At 59.8% G+C, this 18,201-nt stretch overlaps 1 protein-coding gene across 1 annotated transcript in view; it reads left to right on the top strand.

Annotated features, from left to right (window-relative positions):
- The window catches only part of BTBD19 (BTB domain containing 19), a 72,174-nt gene that overhangs the window by 39,284 nt on the left and 14,689 nt on the right, over positions 1–18,201 (top strand). Inside the window, exon 5 of the mRNA XM_030573948.1 lies at positions 13,535–13,594. Coding sequence (XP_030429808.1) covers positions 13,535–13,594 — 60 coding nt within the window. The remainder of the gene's footprint in view (positions 1–13,534; positions 13,595–18,201) is intronic.

Genomic DNA, 18,201 nt, shown 5'->3' with positions numbered 1-18,201 from the left:
TGTAAGCAAGACACGAGAAGTCATTCTTCCACTCTACTCTGCGCTGATTAGGCCTCAACTGGAGTATTGTGTCCAGTTCTGGGTGCCAACATTTCAGGAGAGATGGGAACAAACTGGAGAAAGTCCAGAGAAGAGCAACAAAAATGATTAAAGGTTGAGAAAACATGAGCTATGAGGGAAGATCGGAAACACTGGGTTTGTTTAGTCTGGACAAGAGACAACTGAAAGGGGACATGAGAACAGTTTTCAAAGATATAAAAGGTTGTTACAAGGAGGAGGGAGGTAAATTGTTCTCTGAGGCTAGGACAAGAGGCAATGGGCTTAAATCGCAGCCAGGGCAGTTTAGGTTGGACGTAAGGAAACACTTCCTAACTGTCAGGTTGGTTAAACACTGGAATTAATTGCCCAGGGAGGGTGTGGAATCGCCATCATTGGAGGTGTTTAAGAACAGGTTGGACAAACACCTGTCAGGGATGGTCCAGATAATACTCAGTCCTGCCATGAGTGCAGGGGACTGGGGGGAGGTGAGTGGGACCGTGGCGGGGCAGGTATGGCTGAGGGGAGCATGGGTGGACAGGGCCATGGAGGAGTAGGCGAGGCTGAGGGGAGCATGACTGGGTGGGTGGGGCAGGGCCATGGTGGAGCTGGCAGGATCGTGGGGCATGTGGCTGGTGGGCAGGTTCATGGGGCACATGGCGGGTGGGACTGTGGAGAGCAGGTTGTGGCTGAGGGGAGCGTGACTGGGCCGGTGGGGCAGGGCTGTGGTGGAGCCGGCGGGACCGTGGCAAGGTCATGGGGCACATGGCAGAGTGGGTGGGGCCATTGGGCACATGGCGGGGCAGGCGCGGCCGTGGCAGAACAGGTTTGGGCTGAGCGGGCTCTGATGGGGTGAGAGGCATCGCACCCATGTGTCACATGGTGGGTTCAGCTCAGTGCCTCCTGGCACTCCTCACCAGCAGGCTAGAGGGGCCACCCGTGGCTGCAGCAGGAAGTCGCCAGCGTCCCTAAGCCCTGGCTTCTAGTGCCAGTTTCGCCCTCTGCTGCAATTTCCTTTGCTTGTGGTTCGCTTTCCGGGGCTGCGCTGGCTGGACACGCCCGGCTGGGAGCAGGGCCAGGCAGGCTGGCCACGGTACTGAGCAGGGCGTAGCCGCCAAGGGGTCCTGGGAAGGGCGCGGCTTTTCCTTCCTCTGCTCACAGCCGCTGGGTGAAATTGGAGGAGAAGGGGGCAGCCAGGCCATAGCGGGGGTGACCCGTCCCCTCCGAGCGGTCCTGGGGCTCCTGGAGCCAGTGGGTGCCTGGCCTGCTCCCCCTCTGCTGTGCCATGTAACCTCGTAGCGCAGAGTCCTGGCTTTCTGGCTGCCACCTTCCCTTGACCCCTCAGGCAAAGGCAGCAGGTTCCTCCCCTTGCTCACACGGACCATGGTCTCGCTGTCCCATGCCTCCCCGTGCAGGAACCTGGAGCCTCTCAGAGAAGCCTCAGAGCCTGGGGCAGGTCAGTGGGACAGGGACAGGACTGAATCACAGTCTGGGGGCGGGTCACCGCCAGCTGGCAGCAGAGCTGGGCCTGGAGCCAAGGCCTCTGGACCCATCCTCCAACCTCCTCTCTCGTCGGCAAAGCACCGGTGATGGGAATCCAGCGACCGCCGGGGCTGGCACCTCTCCCGAAGGAAGAGGGGCCTTTGGGAAGAGACACCAACCCTAGCCCAGCTCCCACTCCCTTCTCCTGGGAGCGCCTTCTCCCGTCTGTCTCTGGGTGATGGACGCTTGGGGATGGACTGGTCGTGGTTGGGATCACGCACTGGCCCCCCCGGCACATCTTCACCCATCAGAGCCAGGGTGGGCCATGCCCAGAGACTGGGCGCTCGGAGAGGGTGCTGCCGGTGGGGTCTTGCTCATCGGCAGCACATGATTGCCTGCTTTCTGGCTGGTCGAGGAGTCAGCCCATCCTCCGGCCTCCAGGGGAGAGGAAAGAGCCCGAGGCTGCCAGGCAGAACAGGGCCGCCCAGGGGGCATAGGGCAAAGCAGGGGAGCAGCGGTGCTTGTACACACCCGGTGGCAGTCTGGGTGTTCGGCGGTGGGGGGCCCCTCAGTCACTCTGTGTCTTTGGCAGCATTGAAAGGCCCCCCACTGCCGAAATGCCACCGAAGACCCAGAGCGACTGAAGGGCCCCCCACTGCCAAAATGCCAGCTGAAGACCCGGACCGCCACCGGGCCAGGGCTCGTGGGGCCCCTGCAGGGCCCGAGGCCTGGGACAAATTGCCCCACTTGCGTCCCTCGCTCCCCCCAGGCGACCCTGGGTCAGAATCTCAGGGTTTCGATTTCTTCTTGTTAAGAGTAACAAGAAGGGTTTCTTCAGGTATGTTAGCAACAAGAAGAAAGTCAAGGAAAGTGTGGGCCCCTTACTGAAAGAGGGAGGCAACCTAGTGACAGAGGATGTGGAAAAAGCTAATGTACTCAATGCTTTTTTTGCCTCTGCCTTCACAAACAAGGTCAGCTCCCAGACTACTGCACTAGGCAGCTGTGACGAAGTGGGACTGTTCTTAATGTTTCCTCTGAATACTACGTGGGTGCCTCAGTTTCCCCTATGCATTTCTTAAGTCTCCAGCGTGCATAAATGGCTGACACTCTGTCTCCTGGCAACAAATGACCGGGGCCCTTCCACTCTCCAAGGGATAGCTAAAGGTGAACAAAGAGATCAGGTGAGCTCCTGGCAAGGGAAAGAGACAAAGGCTAGAAAGGAGGGACTGGAGGGGTTTCAGTTGGGAGCTGGCTGGGGAAGTGAGAGCAGACGTGGGTGTCTGGCTCGCTGGTCCCCAGGATGGAGCCAGCTGAGGGGGTCCCATTCTCTGTACTTACAAGCTCTGTTTTAAACCGTGTTCCTGTCATCTAATAAACCTCTGTTTTACTGGCTGGCTGAGAGTCACGTCTGACTGCGAAGTGGGGGTGCAGGACCCTGTGGCTTCCCCAGGACCCCACCTGGGTGGGCTCGCTGTGGGAAGCGCACGGAGGGACATATGCTGAATGCTCCAAGGTCAGACCCAGGAGGTGAAGCTGTGTGAGCTTCTTGCCCTGCAGACAGCCTGCTCCGAGGGAGAGGAGGCTCCCCAGAGTCCTGCTTCGCTTTGTGGGGAGCAGTTCCAAAGCATCGCCCAGGGACTCCGTGACAGCAGCACAGCGTGGGGAGGAGGTGACCAGCCCCCTGTGGAGAAAGAAATGGTTCGAGACTATTTAGAAAAGCTGGACGAGCACAAGTCCATGGGGCCGGATGCGCTGCATCTGAGGCTGCTGAAGGAGTTGGCGGGTGTAATTGCAGGGCCATTGGCCATTATCTTTGAAAACTCATGGCGATCAGAGGAGGTCCCGGATAACTGGAAAAAGGCTAATGTAGTGCCCATCTTTAAAAAAGGGACAAAGGAGGATCCAAGGAACTACAGGCCAGTCAGCCTCACCTCAGTCCCTGGAAAAATCATAGAGCAGGTCCTCAAGGAATCAATTCTGAAGCACTTAGAGGAGAGGCAAGTGATCAGGAGCAGTCAGCATGGATTCACCAAGGGCAAGTCCTGCCTGACTAACCTAATTGCCTTCTGTGAGGAGATAACTGGGTCTGTGGATGAGGGGAAAGCAATGGACATGGTATTCCTTGACTTTAGCAAAGCTTTTGATACGGTTTCCCACAGTATTCTTGCCGGCAAGTTACAAGAATTATGGGCTGGATGAATGGACTATAAGATGGACAGAAAGCTGGCTAGATCGTTGGGCTCAGCGGGTAGTGATCAATGGCTCCATGTCTAGTTGGCAGCTGGTTTTAAGTGGAGTGCCCCAAGGATCGGTCCTGGGGCCGGTTTTGTTCAATATCTTCATTAATGATCTGGAGGATGGCGTGGACTGCACTCTCAGCAAGTTTACAGATGACACTGAACTGGGAGGAGAGGTAGATACGCTGGAGGGTAGGGATAGGGTCCAGAGTGACCTAGGCAAATTGAAGGATTGAACCAAAAGAAACCTGATGAGGTTCAACAAGGACAAGTGCCCAGTCCTGCACTTAGGACGTAAGAATCCCATGCACTGCTACAGACTAGGGACCTAGTGGCTCGGCAGCAGTTCTGCAGAAAAGGACCTAGAGGTTACAGTGGACGAGAAGCTGGATATGAGTCAACAGTGTGCCCTTGTTGTCAAGAAGGCTAACAGCATTTTGGGCTGTATAAGTAGAGGCATTGCCAGCAGATCGAGGGATGTGATCATTCCCCTCTATTTGGCGTTGGTGAGGCCTCATCTGGAGTACTGTATCCAGTTCTGGGCCCCACACTACAAGAAGGATATAGGAAAATTGGAAGAGTCCAGCGGAGGGCAACAAAAATGATTGGGGGCTGGAGCACATGACTTATGAGGAGAGGCTGAAGGAACTGGGATTGTTTAGTCTGCAGAAGAGAAGCATGAGGGGGCTGTCACGGAGTGTGAGGGAGTCCAGTCCGGCACCCCTCTTCCTGGGACTCTCAGAGACTCTCAGCCAGCCAGTAAAACAGGTTTATTGGACAACAGGAACACAGGTTACAGCAGAGCTTGCAGGCACAGTCAGGACCCCTCAATCAAGTCCTTCTGGGGTTTCAGGGTGCTTGGATCCCAGCTTAGGATACCCTGAATTCCGCCCCACAGCCCCAAACCCAAACTGAACTGCCCCTCCTCCCGCCAGCCGATTCCTTTGTCCAGCTTCCCCAGCCAAGGTGCTAATCCCCTCCTCCTTACCTGTCTCAGGTTACAGGCTTAAAGATCCTGTCCCTCACCTAAAGACATCCCCAGCTCTCCCATCCCCCACACCGACAGTCCCTACTCCATCACATCTCTCCCCCCTTCGAGATTGAACTGAGCGGGGTCACTCTGCCCAGTGACCTGGGGAAGTTCAGGGTCCCCTCTCCGGGACAACGCGTCCGCTGTCAGGTTGGCACTTCCCTTCACATGGACCACGTCCATGTCATAGTCCTGCAGGAGCAGGCTCCACCTCAGGAGCTTGGCGTTGGCTCCTTTCAGCTGGTGCAGCCAGGTCAGGGGAGAGTGGTCGGTGTACACGGTGAAGTGTCACCCAAAGAGATATGGCTCTAGCTTCTTAAGGGCCCACACCATGGCCAGGCATTCCTTCTCGATGGCCGCGTAGTTCTGCTCCTGGGGTAGCAACTTCTTGCTCAGGTTCACGATGGGGTGTCTCTCCCCCTTTTTATCCTCCTGCATTAACACCGCCCCCAGTCCCGTGTCTGTGGCGTCAGTGAACACCATAAAGGGCTTGTCAAAATCTGGGTTTGCTAGAACTGGGCCACTAACCAGAGCCTCCTTCAGCGTCCGGAGAGCCTGCTGGCACTGCTCGGTCCAGACCACCTTGTCTGGCTTCCCCTCCTTGCACAGTTCAGTGATGGGGCCGGCTATGGCACTAAAGTGGGGCACGAACCTTCGATAGTACCCTGCCATCCCAATAAAGGCCTGGACCTGCTTTTTGGTTTGGGGAGCAGGCCAGTCTCTGATCACCTCCACCGTGGCTGGTTCCGGCTTTAGGCAGCCACTCCCCACCCGATGGCCCAGGTAAGATACTTCAGCCATCCCCACCTTGCACTTCTCAGCCTTTACTGTTAACCCAGCCTCCCGGAGTCGGTCCAGCACTTGTTTAACCTGGGACATGTGGTCCTCCCAGGTCTGGCTGAAGACGCAGATGTCGTCAGTATACGCCACGGCAAAACTCTCCATCCCCCTCAGTAGCTGATCCACCAGGCGCTGGAAGGTGGCCGGCGCTCCCTTGAGGCCGAAGGGCAGGGTCAGAAACTCATAGAGCCCCAGAGGGGTGATAAAGGCCGATTTCAGCCTGGCATCTGCATCCAGTGGCACTTGCCAGTAGCCCTTTGTAAGATCCATAGTGGTGAGGTACCGAGCACCTCCCAGCTTGTCTAGGAGCTCGTCAGGCCTGGGCATAGGGTAGGCATCAGATACGGTGATGGCATTGAGCTTTCGATAGTCCACACAGAACCGGATTGACCCGTCCTTCTTGGGGACCAGCACCACTGGCGAGGCCCAAGGGCTGGAAGACGGCTGGATCACCCCCAAAGCCAGCATGTACTTGACCTCTCTTTCTAGGTCCTGGGCAGTTTTACCAGTGACCGGAAAAGGGGAGCATCTTATATGGGGATGTGACCCAGTCTCCGCCCTGTGGACAGTCAAATGAGTGCGTCCAGGCTGGTTGGAAAACAGCTGTTGGTATAGATGCAGCACCCCCCTGATCTCAGCGTGCTGGGCCAGGATCAGCTGATCAGAGAGCGGAATCGCCTCCAGGGGGGAACCAGCTTTTGTCCCAGGGAATAGATCCACTAAGGGGTCATCTCCCTGCCCCTCCCAATGTCCACACACGGCCAACACCACATTCCCCCTGTCATAGTATGGCTTCACCATATTCACATGGTACACCCGACGGTGATGTGCCCGGTTTGACAGCTCCACCACATAGTTTACCTCATTTAGTTGCTTGATAACCTTGAAGGGCCCTTCCCAGGCAGCCTGGAGTTTGTTTCTCCTCACGGAGATGAGAACCATCACCTGATCCCCGGTGGCGAAGGCACGGGCCCGCGCCATGCGGTCATACCAGACCTTCTGCTTCCTCTGGGCTCGGGCCAGATTCTCCCTGGCCAGGCCCATGAGCTCGGCCAGTCTTTCCCAGAAGGTCAGGACATACTCCACCACTGACTCTCCCTCAGGAGTGGCCTTCCCCTCCCATTCGTCTCTCATCTGGTCTAGGGGCTCCCTTACCTGCCTTCCATACAACAGTTCGAAAGGCGAAAACCCGGTAGATTCCTGGGATACCTCCCTGTATGCGAACAGCAGGTGAGGTAAGTATTTGTCCCAGTCCTGCGGGTGCTGGTTCATAAATGTTTTTAGCATCATCTTCAGCGTCCCGTTGAGCCTTTCCACCAGCCCGTTGGACTGGGGGTGATACGCTGAGGCCCAGTTGTGCTGGACCCCACATTTCTGCTATAAGGACCGGAGCAGGGCCGACATGAAGTTGGACTCCTGGTCCGTTAAGACTTCCTTGGGGAACCCCACCCGGCTGAAAATGGTCAGCAGCACATCTGCCACGGTGTCTGCTTCGATGGAGGACAAGGCCACCGCCTCGGGGTAGCGAGTGGTGAAATCCACCACCACCAGGATGTATTTCTTCCCTGAGCGGGTCATCTTGCTGAGGGGTCCCACTATGTCCATGGCCACCTTCTGGAAAGGTTCTTCTATGATGGGTAAAGGCCTCAAAGCTGTTTTCCCCTTGTCCTGTGCCTTCCCCATCCTCTGGCAGGGGTCACAGGATTGGCAGTACTGTCGGACATGGGTAAAGACCCCAGGCCAGTAAAAGTTCTGTAGCAGCTTCTGCCTGGTGCGCCGGATTCCCTGGTGCCCTGCGAGAGGGATGTCATGGGCCAGGTACAGCAGCTTGTGGCGAAACTTCTGGGGAACCACCAGCTGCCTCCTGATCCCCCACGACTCTATTTCCCCTGGGGGAGCCCATTCTCGGTACAGGAACCCCTTCTCCCACAGGAACCTCTCCTTGCAACCTCTCCTCATGGTCTGTACCGCACTAAGGTCAGCCCGGTCCCTGGGCTTCTGCAAGGAGGGATCTTTCTGCAACTCGGCCTGGAACTCAGCAGCTGGTACAGGGAAGGGAACCTGCTCTCTTTCGCTGACTGGGTCTGAGGCCGCCGCCTCTCTGAGCCGTGTCCCTGGGTGTTCCCCCCCCCCAGGTTAGGGTCCTGCACCTCGGGCAGAGTCCCTTCCCCGTTGTCGGGGCGCAGTGCCCTTCACTGACTCTGACTGCGAGTCACGACCAGGGCACTCTGGGTGTTACTTGGCCAGTCCTCGAGGTCCTCTCCCATTAACACATCCGTGCGCAAATGTGGGTGTACCCCCACGTCCTTGGGACCCTCTTTGGCCCCCCCACTTCAGGTGTACCCTCACCACAGGCACCTTGAATGGGGTCCTGCCCACGCTCATCAGGGTCAGGTAGGTGTCGGGCACCATCCGATCTGAGGCCACCACCTCAGGCCGGGCGAGCGTCACCTCTGCGCCCGTGTCCCAGTACCCAGTGACCTTCCTCCCATCTACCTCCAGGGAAACAAGGCACTCTCTCCGGAGGGGCAGCCCCGCGCCCACCCTGTAAACCAAAAACCCGGAGCCTGGCGCATCCAGCCCCCCAGAGGAGCTGACCTGGGGACCTCCTCCCTCCTTCACAGGTGGTATGTTGCCAGCCCCCCTTTCCTGGGAATGCTGCCCCTCCTCCAACTGGGTCTTTACCCAGTCCACCCTCTCTGGGTTGGGTCTGCTTGGTCTGTCCCTGAGCTTGGGGCACTGGGCCCGTATATGGCCTCGTTGGCCACAGTGATAGCAGCCCATGTCTCGTGGGTCCCCTTGAGTGGGTCGGGTGGACCTGACGCTGTATGTTCCCCTTTTGGGAGGGTTCTCCATAGGCCCCCGCTGGGAGGTCCCATTGTGACTCTCTCTCTGCGTTGAGGCAGGCCTGCTTCTTCGAGACTCCTCCCTGCCATCCCCTGCCCGACTGTCCACAAATTGGTCGGCCAGCTGGCCTGCATGCTGCGGGTTCTTCGGCTTCTGGTCCATCAACCACAGCCTCAGGTCGGACGGGCACTGCTCGTACAGGTGCTCCAGTATGAATAGGTCAAGCAGGTCCTCTTTAGTTTGGGGCCCAGCTGTCCACTTGCGGGCATACCCCTGCACCTGGTTGACCAGTTGTAGGTATGTGACCTCACGGGTTTTACGCTGGCTCCGGAACCTTTTCCGGTACATCTCTGGAGTCAGCGCAAACTCGCGGAGCAGGGCCTGTTTGAACAGTTCATGGTCCTCTGCCTCCGCCCCTTTCAGTCGGCTGAACACCTCCACGGCTGTGGAGTCCAGTAAGGGGGTGAGAACTGCGATCCTGTCTGCAGGGTCAACCCTGTGCAGCTCGCAGGCATTCTCAAAGGCCGTCAGGAAGGTATCTATGTCCTCCCCCTCCTTACGCCGGGGCAGCAAGTGCTTATCAAAGCTCTTTGTAGGCTTGGGTCCCCCCTCACTCACCGCAGCCGGGGCCCCACTGCTCGCCAGCCGGGCCAGATCCAGCTCATGTTTACGCTGGTTCTCTTTCTCCTCCAGCTCACACTGGTGCTGGTTCTCCTCATGTTTACGCTGGTTCTCCTTCTCCTCCCACTCACGCTGGCGCTGGTTCTCCTCATGTTTACGCTGGTTCTCCCGTTCCTTCAGTTCTTGCCTCCTTAACTCGAGCTCTTCCCATCTCAGCTTCCTGTCATATTCCAGCCGCATCCGCTCCATGGATGCCGAGCGTCACTGGGACGATCCCCTGCTGGGGGTGAGCGTCACCGGGAGGATCCCCTGCTGGGGGGTGAGCTTCGCCGTGAGGCTCCCCTGCTGGCCGGGGGGGTCACGGTGCCCTCGGTATTCATTGGGCTCCTCCTCTCCCTTCCCCTAGGCCTAGGAAGGGGGGGTCTCGGGAAGCCCTCAGCCGCCGGCTGACCACTCCCAGCAGGGACAGACACTGGTGCCTGCGCTGCATCTGCCCGGCTGCTTCCCTCAGAGACAGGGCTCTGTTCATTCATGTGGTCTCCCTGCTCCAGCTGGGCAATCAGCTGGTTCTTGCTGAGCCTCCCCAGGCGCAGCCCCCTCTGCTTGCACAGCTCCAGCAGGTCACACTTGTGCCGCTTGGCATACATCTTCCTGCTGGCCACTCACAGGCCGGGGTGCTCGCCGCTCCCCACGGTTTCCAGGGGGACCCCTAGTGCACCAGCCCTTCGTGAGGTCACCACCTCTCTGCCAGGGTCGAGCTGCAGACTCCTTCGCCCCTGGGACCTCTCGCTGCAATCCCCCCGGGGGACCCTGTTACTGCAAAGTCCTTCTCACTGGGCACACACTCCCAGGGGTTAGTCACCCCTTTGTTTTACTGCTCCCCAGTCACTTACTGCAGGAAGCGCCGTCCACGGGGTGCAGTATATCCCAGCGCTGCCATCAGTTGTCACGGAGTGTGGGGAGTCCGGCCCTGCACCCCTCTTCCTGGGACCTACAGTGACTCTCAGCCAGCCAGTAAAACAGAAGGTTTATTGGACAACAGAAATGCAGGTTACAGCACAAGCTTGCAGGCACAGTCAGGACCCCTCAATCGAGTCCTTCTGGGGGTTCAGGGTGCTTGGATCCCAGCTTAGGATACCCTGAATTCCCCCCACACAGCCCCAAAACGAAACTGAAACTAACACCCTCCTGCTGGCCCCTTCATTTCTCGAGCTCCCTGGGCAAAAGTGTTGACCTCCCACCCCCCTTGCCTAGCTCAGGTTACAGACTCAGGTACAGTCCATCCCTAAAGTCCTCCCCTGCTCTCCCATCCCCCATGCAGACAGCCCCTGCTCCATCACAGGGGGATTTGATCGCTGCTTTCAGCTACCTGAAGGGGGGTTCCAAAGAGGATGGATCTAGACTGTTCTCAGTGGTACCAGATGACAGAACAAGGAGCAATGGTCTCAAGCTGCAGTGGGGGAGGTTTAGGTTGGATATTAGGAAACCCTTTTTCACTAGGAGGGTGGTGAAGCACTGGAGCGGGTTCCCTAGGGAGGTGGTAGAATCTCCTTCCTGAGAGGTTTTTAAGATCAGGCTTGACAAAGCCCTGGCTGGGATGATTTAGTTGGGGTTGGTCCTGCTTTGAGCAGGGGGTTGGACTAGATGACCTCCTGAGGTCCCTTCCAACCCTGATAGTCTATGATGCAAGCCCCATCCCTGCGGGGCTGCTGAGTGCCTGGGGCTGGGAAATCGGCCTGCCGAGAGGAACCTCTTCCCCAGCTGCTCCAGAGTCCAAGATCAGCTGGGGGTGGATTTCCACGGTGACGCTGGGGCTCCCCTTCCTGGAACCTTTTTTCTGACGTCCTGGAGAGAGCTGGGGGCATCACTAGCTAGGTCCCCAGTGGCCGGGCCATTATCTGGGCCATGCCCCAGCCAGCTAGGTGTCACCCCCACCTGGTTCTTGGGGTTCTTCCTGCAAAGAAAACAACCCCCCCACCTAGTTACCCAGGCAGCACATCGGGTAAACTGAGGCACACACACAAGTCATACAAAATATTATGAAAAGTTCCACTCTGTCACACCAGGGTCGGCTAATCCATTCCTCTTCAGTCACTCCCCCTCTGCATTAATTTTGGAAGGAGTAGAGGTCAGGAACTGCACCAGGCCATCCCACTGGAATGGCACAGCGGGAGCCCCCTGCCCCACCCCTCTTTAGTACATCTTGGGGTGGGTGAGCTTTGAAACCCCCTCGTTTCCTCCAGCCACAGTGCCACATCCTTGCCGGTGCTGCCTGGCCTCCCTGTGCGAACCAACCAGCCCAGCGCATCTGGGAGCAGCAGCAAGGCCTAGTGGTTAAAGTAAGTGGCTGATGTTTGTAAGGTGCTTTGAGAGCCTTGCCTGGAGGCTGCGCTGGCTGGCGGCTCTGGGTCCCTTCAGCACTGCTGGCTGGTTCCCAGGCGTAGTTTATACTGCTGGGTCCTTTGCCCTGGGGCCCCAGCATGAAGCCCAAAGGCAGCAGCACAACCGCAGGCAGGGCCCGATGCCACTGCCTCACCCAGGGCCGGGGATCGAACGGTTTGCGTAGCAGTGGGGAGCGGTGTTAGCGCAGCTGCGCCGGGTCTGGTCATTGGCACCTGCCGGCTGGGCCCGCCAGGGTCTGCATTGGCCTTCGAGCAGCCCACCCCCCGCAGGGCTAACCCGTGCGCAGTGCCGATGTGGAGTGAAACCTCTCCAGGTCCGAGGGCCAAGCCCAGAGCCTCTGAGTGCCTAACTCCCATTGGAGTCAAATACCTTAAACACCCCAAAAAACAGGCCCGAGGGCTTACACGGCTCCTTAACCCCAGCGGCACAGGAGAAGTAACTGACCCCCCCAGACCAGCCAGCTGGGGTGGGGAGGGTATTAACAACAGTGAAGAAAGGGCGGGGGGGCTTTTCCTCTAGCGGGGACCTGGGGGCACAGCAAGGGTGGGTGGAAACGGAGGATCAGCTTGGCATGCTGAGATTTCCTCTGAGCCCTCTCTGCTCTTGGCTTTCCCAGGACTGGGTTCGGCTCCAGACTGAGCTGAGCCGAGCCGGGCACATCCCAGATTCAAGGTTACACCGAAACTCGGTCCCTGTATGTACATTGGCCCATCGCATTGCAGCTGCTCTACAGTTCATCCCTGTGACCAGGGCCAGCTCTAGCAATTTCAGCGCCCCAAGCACGGCGGCACGCCGCGGGGGGCACTCTGCCACTTGCCGGTCCTGCGGCTCCGGTGACCTCCCGCAGGCGTTTCTGTGGAGGGTCCATTGGTCCCACGCTTCGGTGGAGCTGCCGCAGGCGTGTCTGCGGGAGGTCCACCGGAGCAGCGGGACCAGTGAACCGTCCGCAGAAATGCCTGCAGCAGGTCTACTGAAGCCATGGGACCAGCGGACTCTCCGCAGAAATGCCTGCGGGAGGTCCACCGGAGCCGCCTGCCGCCCTCCCGGCAACTGGCAGAGTGCCCCCCGCAGCATGCCACCCCAAGCACGCGATTGGCGCGCCGTGGCCTGGAGCCGGCCCTGCCTGTGACAAACTGGGACTGTTCTTACTGTGGTCTGTGAATGCTGAGTGGGGGGTGTTGGCCTGGGAGGATGATCTGCACTGGGGGATGGGAGACTGGCTGGAGGGAAAATGCCTGAGCATGTAATGTGAGAACCCAGGAAGGGGTTGGAGGCCAGGTGACACCTCTGCCCGGGAAGCTGAACAAAGGCTGGAGAGTGAGAGGGTTTCAGGAGGTGGCTGGGGAATGGAGGGAAGCACAGACAGGGCTCTGACCCCCCAAGGGGGTTGTGGTGCTCCTGGGACCCCAAGATGGACCTAACTGAGGGGGTCCTATTGTATGTAGTGGCAAGGCCTGTCTTGGACTGTGTTCCTGTCTAAATAAACCTGATTTACTGGCTGGCTGAGAGTCCCAGTGAATAGCAGGAAGCCGGGGGTGCAGGTCCCCGACTCCCCCACACTCCGTGACAATCCCACACTCGCCGGTTGGCTTGGTCACTTGGGAGGAACTCCCACGCTGGCTCCTTTCAGCCTCCTCTTTCCCTGTCCATCACCCTCTGGCTCTCTGTGATGCTTCCCGAGATCCAGGCTGGTGCTCAGTTCACTGAGCCCTTCACCTGCCTAAGTGGGCACAACCGTTTCCAGGCTGTGTTCACCACCCTGCCCTGTCTTCCACGAAATGCAGCCTCCCCCGGGTTGAGTCCCTCACGTCACACCAGGCCTGCGCCATGACACTCCCCCGGATCCACCTGGCCGAGGGGCCCCGGCGAGGGGCTGGGGGCTCTCCCTTCTGCCAGCCTCCCCACGGTGCTGAGTCAGACTGGAACGGTGCTTGTCAGAGCCGAGGTGGGGATCTCCTGGCGGCGCTCGGTGTGGGAGGGGGAGTGACAGTGGCTTCTCTCTGCCCCCACAGTCTGTCTGTCTCTCTCTGTCCTGCAGCTGTGCATCGACTTCCTCACGGGCGCGCTGAGCGTGGAGCTGGTGTGCGAGGCACTGCAGGTGAGTCCCCTCCCTCCCCTTCTGCTGGCTGTTCCCAGGGTCCCATGACTGTGATTCCTCCTCCTCCGCTGCTCTCATGCACAGCCCCGGACACGTGGGTGGCTCTCTGCCCTCACGCCGTGCGGCCCCAAACAGCTGGGCCCCAACCCCTGCCAGCTGTGCCCAGGCCAACCCCTGGACAGACAGGGCACGTGGCCTGAGGCAGGGCGTTGATGGCGAGGAGCAGGTTGGTCTCTCTCCTGAAGGGTCCCCCAGCAGGATCTGGCCTCAGGCAGCGGGTTGATGTCTAAGGTGAGTGAGAGGAAGACTGGAGCAGCCAGGGCGGGGGGGGGTCCTTGGGACCCTCTGAAGTGTCCCGGAGATCAGCTGAGGCGCCTGCGGCAGGGACGAGGGCCTGCGCCAGCGCCTGCAGATGCCAGCGGGATCCCTTATGAGAACCGCCTCCGGCTTTGGGGATCCCCCCTGCCCAAGCGTTCCTCGGCTGCTCCCTGAGCTCCCCTCCAAGATAGCCTGGGCCCCAGGTCCTGGGAGGGGGGTACTCGCAACTCGGCCCAGCTGGGCACACAGCGTGCCCCCTGCCAGAGAAGCAGAAGGCCAGGCATCTTGGGGGGCTGGAGTGCAGCAGCCCTTCTCCAAGCCCTGGCTTCGATCCACCCTGCGCTGCCCGGGAGGGGCGCCAAGGCCCCTTTCAGCCCCCCAGGGGGCCTATTGTGCGGGGGGCTCTTTGTGCCCGGACACCTGCCCCTAAGGAAGTGAACTGGGCCCTGCTGGCACAAAGGAGCCCAGCCAGGCAGCTGCAGCGTGCGGACGGGCCCTGCACCAGCCGGCCCTTTGTCTGCCGAGCTGAGGTTTTGGTGGAGGGGGTCGTCTGTGTCGGTGCCCCCGCTGAGAGGTTTTAAGCCCTGGCTGGTTGGTTCCCATGGCAGCCAGCCCGCCCCGGAGGAAGCGTGGCCTGGCAGTCAGGTCATGGTCCTGGCGGAGGAGTGGGGTGGGCTGGTATCAGCCGGGCTGTGCCATGTGGTACCGAGTGGGGCATTGTTCTGTGCAGTCGGCTCCTGGTCCCTTCCCCACAGGCTCCAGGGGCCGGGCCCCTTTGATCTAACAAAAGGCCCGTGCTGACTTTGTCTTCTTTGCCCTGATTTGTCCTCGCAGCTGCCTGGCGCGATCCCGAGCGCTGGCTGGGGGATGGGGCTAGAGCCATCGCGCTGGGTGGGACACGGGCATGGTGGGCAGCAGGGATCCCAGGACAACTTGAGTATCCCCCTACATGCCAGGTGCTTTGCAGGCCGGTTGGCGACCACGTCCCAGCCCCACAGAGCCAGTGTTCTGGATACGTCGCCTGCGTGGTGGTTGTGGGCCCCTGGGGGAAATCGAGGTCAGGTTCCATGCTGCCTGGGCACTCGGGTGCTGTGGGACAAGCACAGTGTGGAAACCTGGCTGGAGGAGAAGGCAGAGCCCAGCTCCCAGCCCCTTGGTGCCAGGACGGAGCAGCCAGAGCCTGCTTGTCTCCACCTCGCTCTGCGTGGAGCAGCCCTGGGGCAGGCCCGGCCAAGGAGGAGCAGATTGGCCCCTGGCTCTGGGCTTTCGGCTGTGGCTGTGGTGTTCTTTCCCCTCAGCCCTGCCTCATGGGGGTGACAGCGAGTCCATGTGCCGGCTATGGACAGAGGGGCTGAGAATCTCAGAGGTTTGGGGCCGGATCCAGAGCTCACTGGAGTCGAACAGCCTTTGCACCAGGCCTTGTGACACCAGGCACAAGTCCTGGGCAGCCGGGATAGCTGGGTGCAGAGCGCTGCCCTGGACAGGAGCTCTGGGGGCTGCAGGGGGTGGTTTAGGTCCAATTCTGCCCTCATGGAGCCGGGGTAAGTCAGGAGCTGCCCGAGCCGGACGCGATGTTACCTGCCCTGGGGGCATGGGGCTTGCAGCTCCTGGCCCGTAGGTCAGTGTGGCACCGGGAGGTGGGGGGCAAGGACTGGGGCTCACTGGGCATGGCTCAGGCTGCCTGTCTCTGGAAGCCAGGGGGTCAGAGCTGGGCACCTCGGAGGCCGTTTGCTCTCTGGCTGAACAAGACCATCAGGCTGGCGGTTGCAAGGGGGGAGGCACTCGCAGCCCAACGGGGCAGGGAGTGGGAGACATGAGCTGTCTAAGCGACCAGCTCCACCGCCTCCATCTCCCACCTTTGGGGAGCCCTGCCCCAAGTGCTGGTGCCCAGGTCTGGCGCTGCCTGGGCAGTGACCCAGCGGACACAGACTGCAGGGCCAAGGGCTGCGCGAGGGAGCTTGCTGGGGCAGTGACCAAGTTCCCCACCAGGCCCGTTTCCACTCAGTCAGGCCCCTGCCTCGGGGCTCTGTGCAGGCGTTGGGACGGGGTTTCTGCTGCTGAGCCCCCAGACCCAGCATGGCCTGTAGCTCTCCGCGCTCCTGTTCTCCCCGGGAGAGGCCAGCGCCTGCCCCGCAGCCAGTTCTCCTCTCTGGTTGTGCCTGAAGCCCGAGGAGAATCTGGGCTGTCACGGAGTCCCTGGGCGCTGCTCTGAAACTCATCCCCAACAAGCGAGTCAGGACTTTGGGGAGCCTCCTCTCCCTTGGAGCAGACTGTCTCCAGGGCAAGAAGCTCGCAGAGCTTCACCTCCTGGGTCTGACCTTGGAGCATTCAGCATCCTCTGCCCCTCCGTGCGCTTCCCACAGCGAGCCAACCCAGCGGGGTCCTGGGGAAGCCACAGGGTCCTGCACCCCCACTTCACAGTCAGACGTGACTCTCAGCCATCCAGTAAAACAGAGGTTTATTCGATGACAGGAACAGGGTCTAAAACAGAGCTTGTAGATACAGCGAACCGGACCCCTCGGCTGGGTCTATTCTGGGGCCCAGCGAGGCAGACCCCCACATCTGCCCTCACTTCCCGTCCCCAGCCAGCTCCAAACTGAAACTCCCTCCAGCTCCTCCTCTCTGGCCTTTGTCTCTTTCCCGGGCCAGGAGGTCACCTGATCTCTTTGTTCTCCCACACCTTTAGCATCCCCTTGCAGGGGAGCAGGGCCTGGTCATTAGTTGCCAGGCGACAGAGGGTCGGCCATAACTGAGGCACCCACACAGTATTCAGAGGAAACATTAAGAACAGCCCCACTTCGTCACAGGGCCCCTCCTGGCTTAGCCTGGCCGCTTGTAACCCCGGAGACAGTCTCCGCACGGCAGGCGATGGCGTGTTCGGCTGATGCCCAGGCCCTGGGGTCTCCCTGGCTCTATGAGCCGCTGTTCGCCTTATCCCCATTGCCCGGCTGCTTGCTATCGGCACAGGAGAGCACTGCCCCACCCAGGACCTGTGGGAACCGGCTCGGAGGCTGTACTGGGGTAGGTGTTTGTGAACCTCACAGCTGCGCACAAGGAGACTCGCACAGCCCGGATGCCGGGGAGAACGCTGCTGAGGAGGCAGAAGCTAGAACGCCGGAACGAATAGTCGCAGTGATATGAAGTCTGCCCCTGGCCTGAGACCCCTGCCTGGCTCAGGCCACAGATGGACAGTGCTCGCGTACAGCCCTTCCTGCGATAACCAGACACACTGACTGGATCCCAGCTGCTCCGGATCGGGCTCCCTTGTGCAGGGAGGGGTGGGCCCTGCCCGCAGAGTTTATAATCTCCGGTGCTGAGTACTCCGGCCTCGGCTGAGTCCCCCATGAGTGAGGCTCTTAAACTACCTGGCTGGGCACCGGCACAGAGGTAACAAACTCTGAGCAGGAGCCAGGGCCAGTTTTTCAAGTGCTCAGCATCCAGACTTGGAGGCAGATTTCCCCGAGCCGAGTGTGCGGCGTGGCGCGGTGCCTGGGAGCCCCAGCCCGTGCTGCCTCAGTGCAGTGCCCGGAGCGGAACAAGGAACTGGCCAGATGGGAGATGCCCCAGAAGTGTTGAGCTGTGTCTGGACCAGCGGGGATGCCCTGTGGGGGCCTGGCGGCTCAGGCACAGTGGAAGGAACGAGTCGATGCCCCCCGCTGGGCTCTCCATTGGCCTGGGTGTCGTGGTGGGGAGCTCGGTGAAAGGTCTCAGCGCAGTCAGCAGCAGCCTAGTACGCCGGCCCGGCATGGGAAGAATAAGCCAGAGCACAGCAGCGGTGCCGGCCTGCCCTGGCCCCAGAGGTCAGTTCCAGCTGCCTGTCTTGGATCACAGGCAGCAGTGGCGGGGTGGATGCAGCCAAGGACCAGTGACTTGGAAAGACCCTCTGTGCAGGAAGAGGGGAGAGAGCTTGGCTACGCTGGGAGCAGTTGGACAAGGAGGGCCTGGGCACGAATCATAGACTCAGGCCTGGTCTACACTACGCATTTAAACTGATTTTAGCAGCGTTAAACCGATTTAATGCTGTACCCGTCCACACTACGAGGCCCTTTATATTGATATAAAGGGCTCTTTAAATCGGTTTCTGTACTCCTCCCCGACGAGAGGAGTAGCGCTAAAATTGGTATCACCATATCGGATTAGGGTTAGTGTGGCCGCAAATCGATGGTATTGGCCTCCGGGTGGTATCCTACAGTGCACCGCTGTGACCGCTCTGGACAGCAATCCGAACTCGGATGCAGTGGCCAGGTAAACAGGAAAAGCCTCGCGAACTTCTGAATTTCATTTCCTAT

This window comes from Gopherus evgoodei, chromosome 8 (genome assembly GCF_007399415.2).
Source record: "Gopherus evgoodei ecotype Sinaloan lineage chromosome 8, rGopEvg1_v1.p, whole genome shotgun sequence".
Classification (NCBI taxonomy): Eukaryota; Metazoa; Chordata; order Testudines; family Testudinidae; genus Gopherus; species Gopherus evgoodei.
This window is presented reverse-complemented; position numbering and strand designations above follow the sequence as displayed.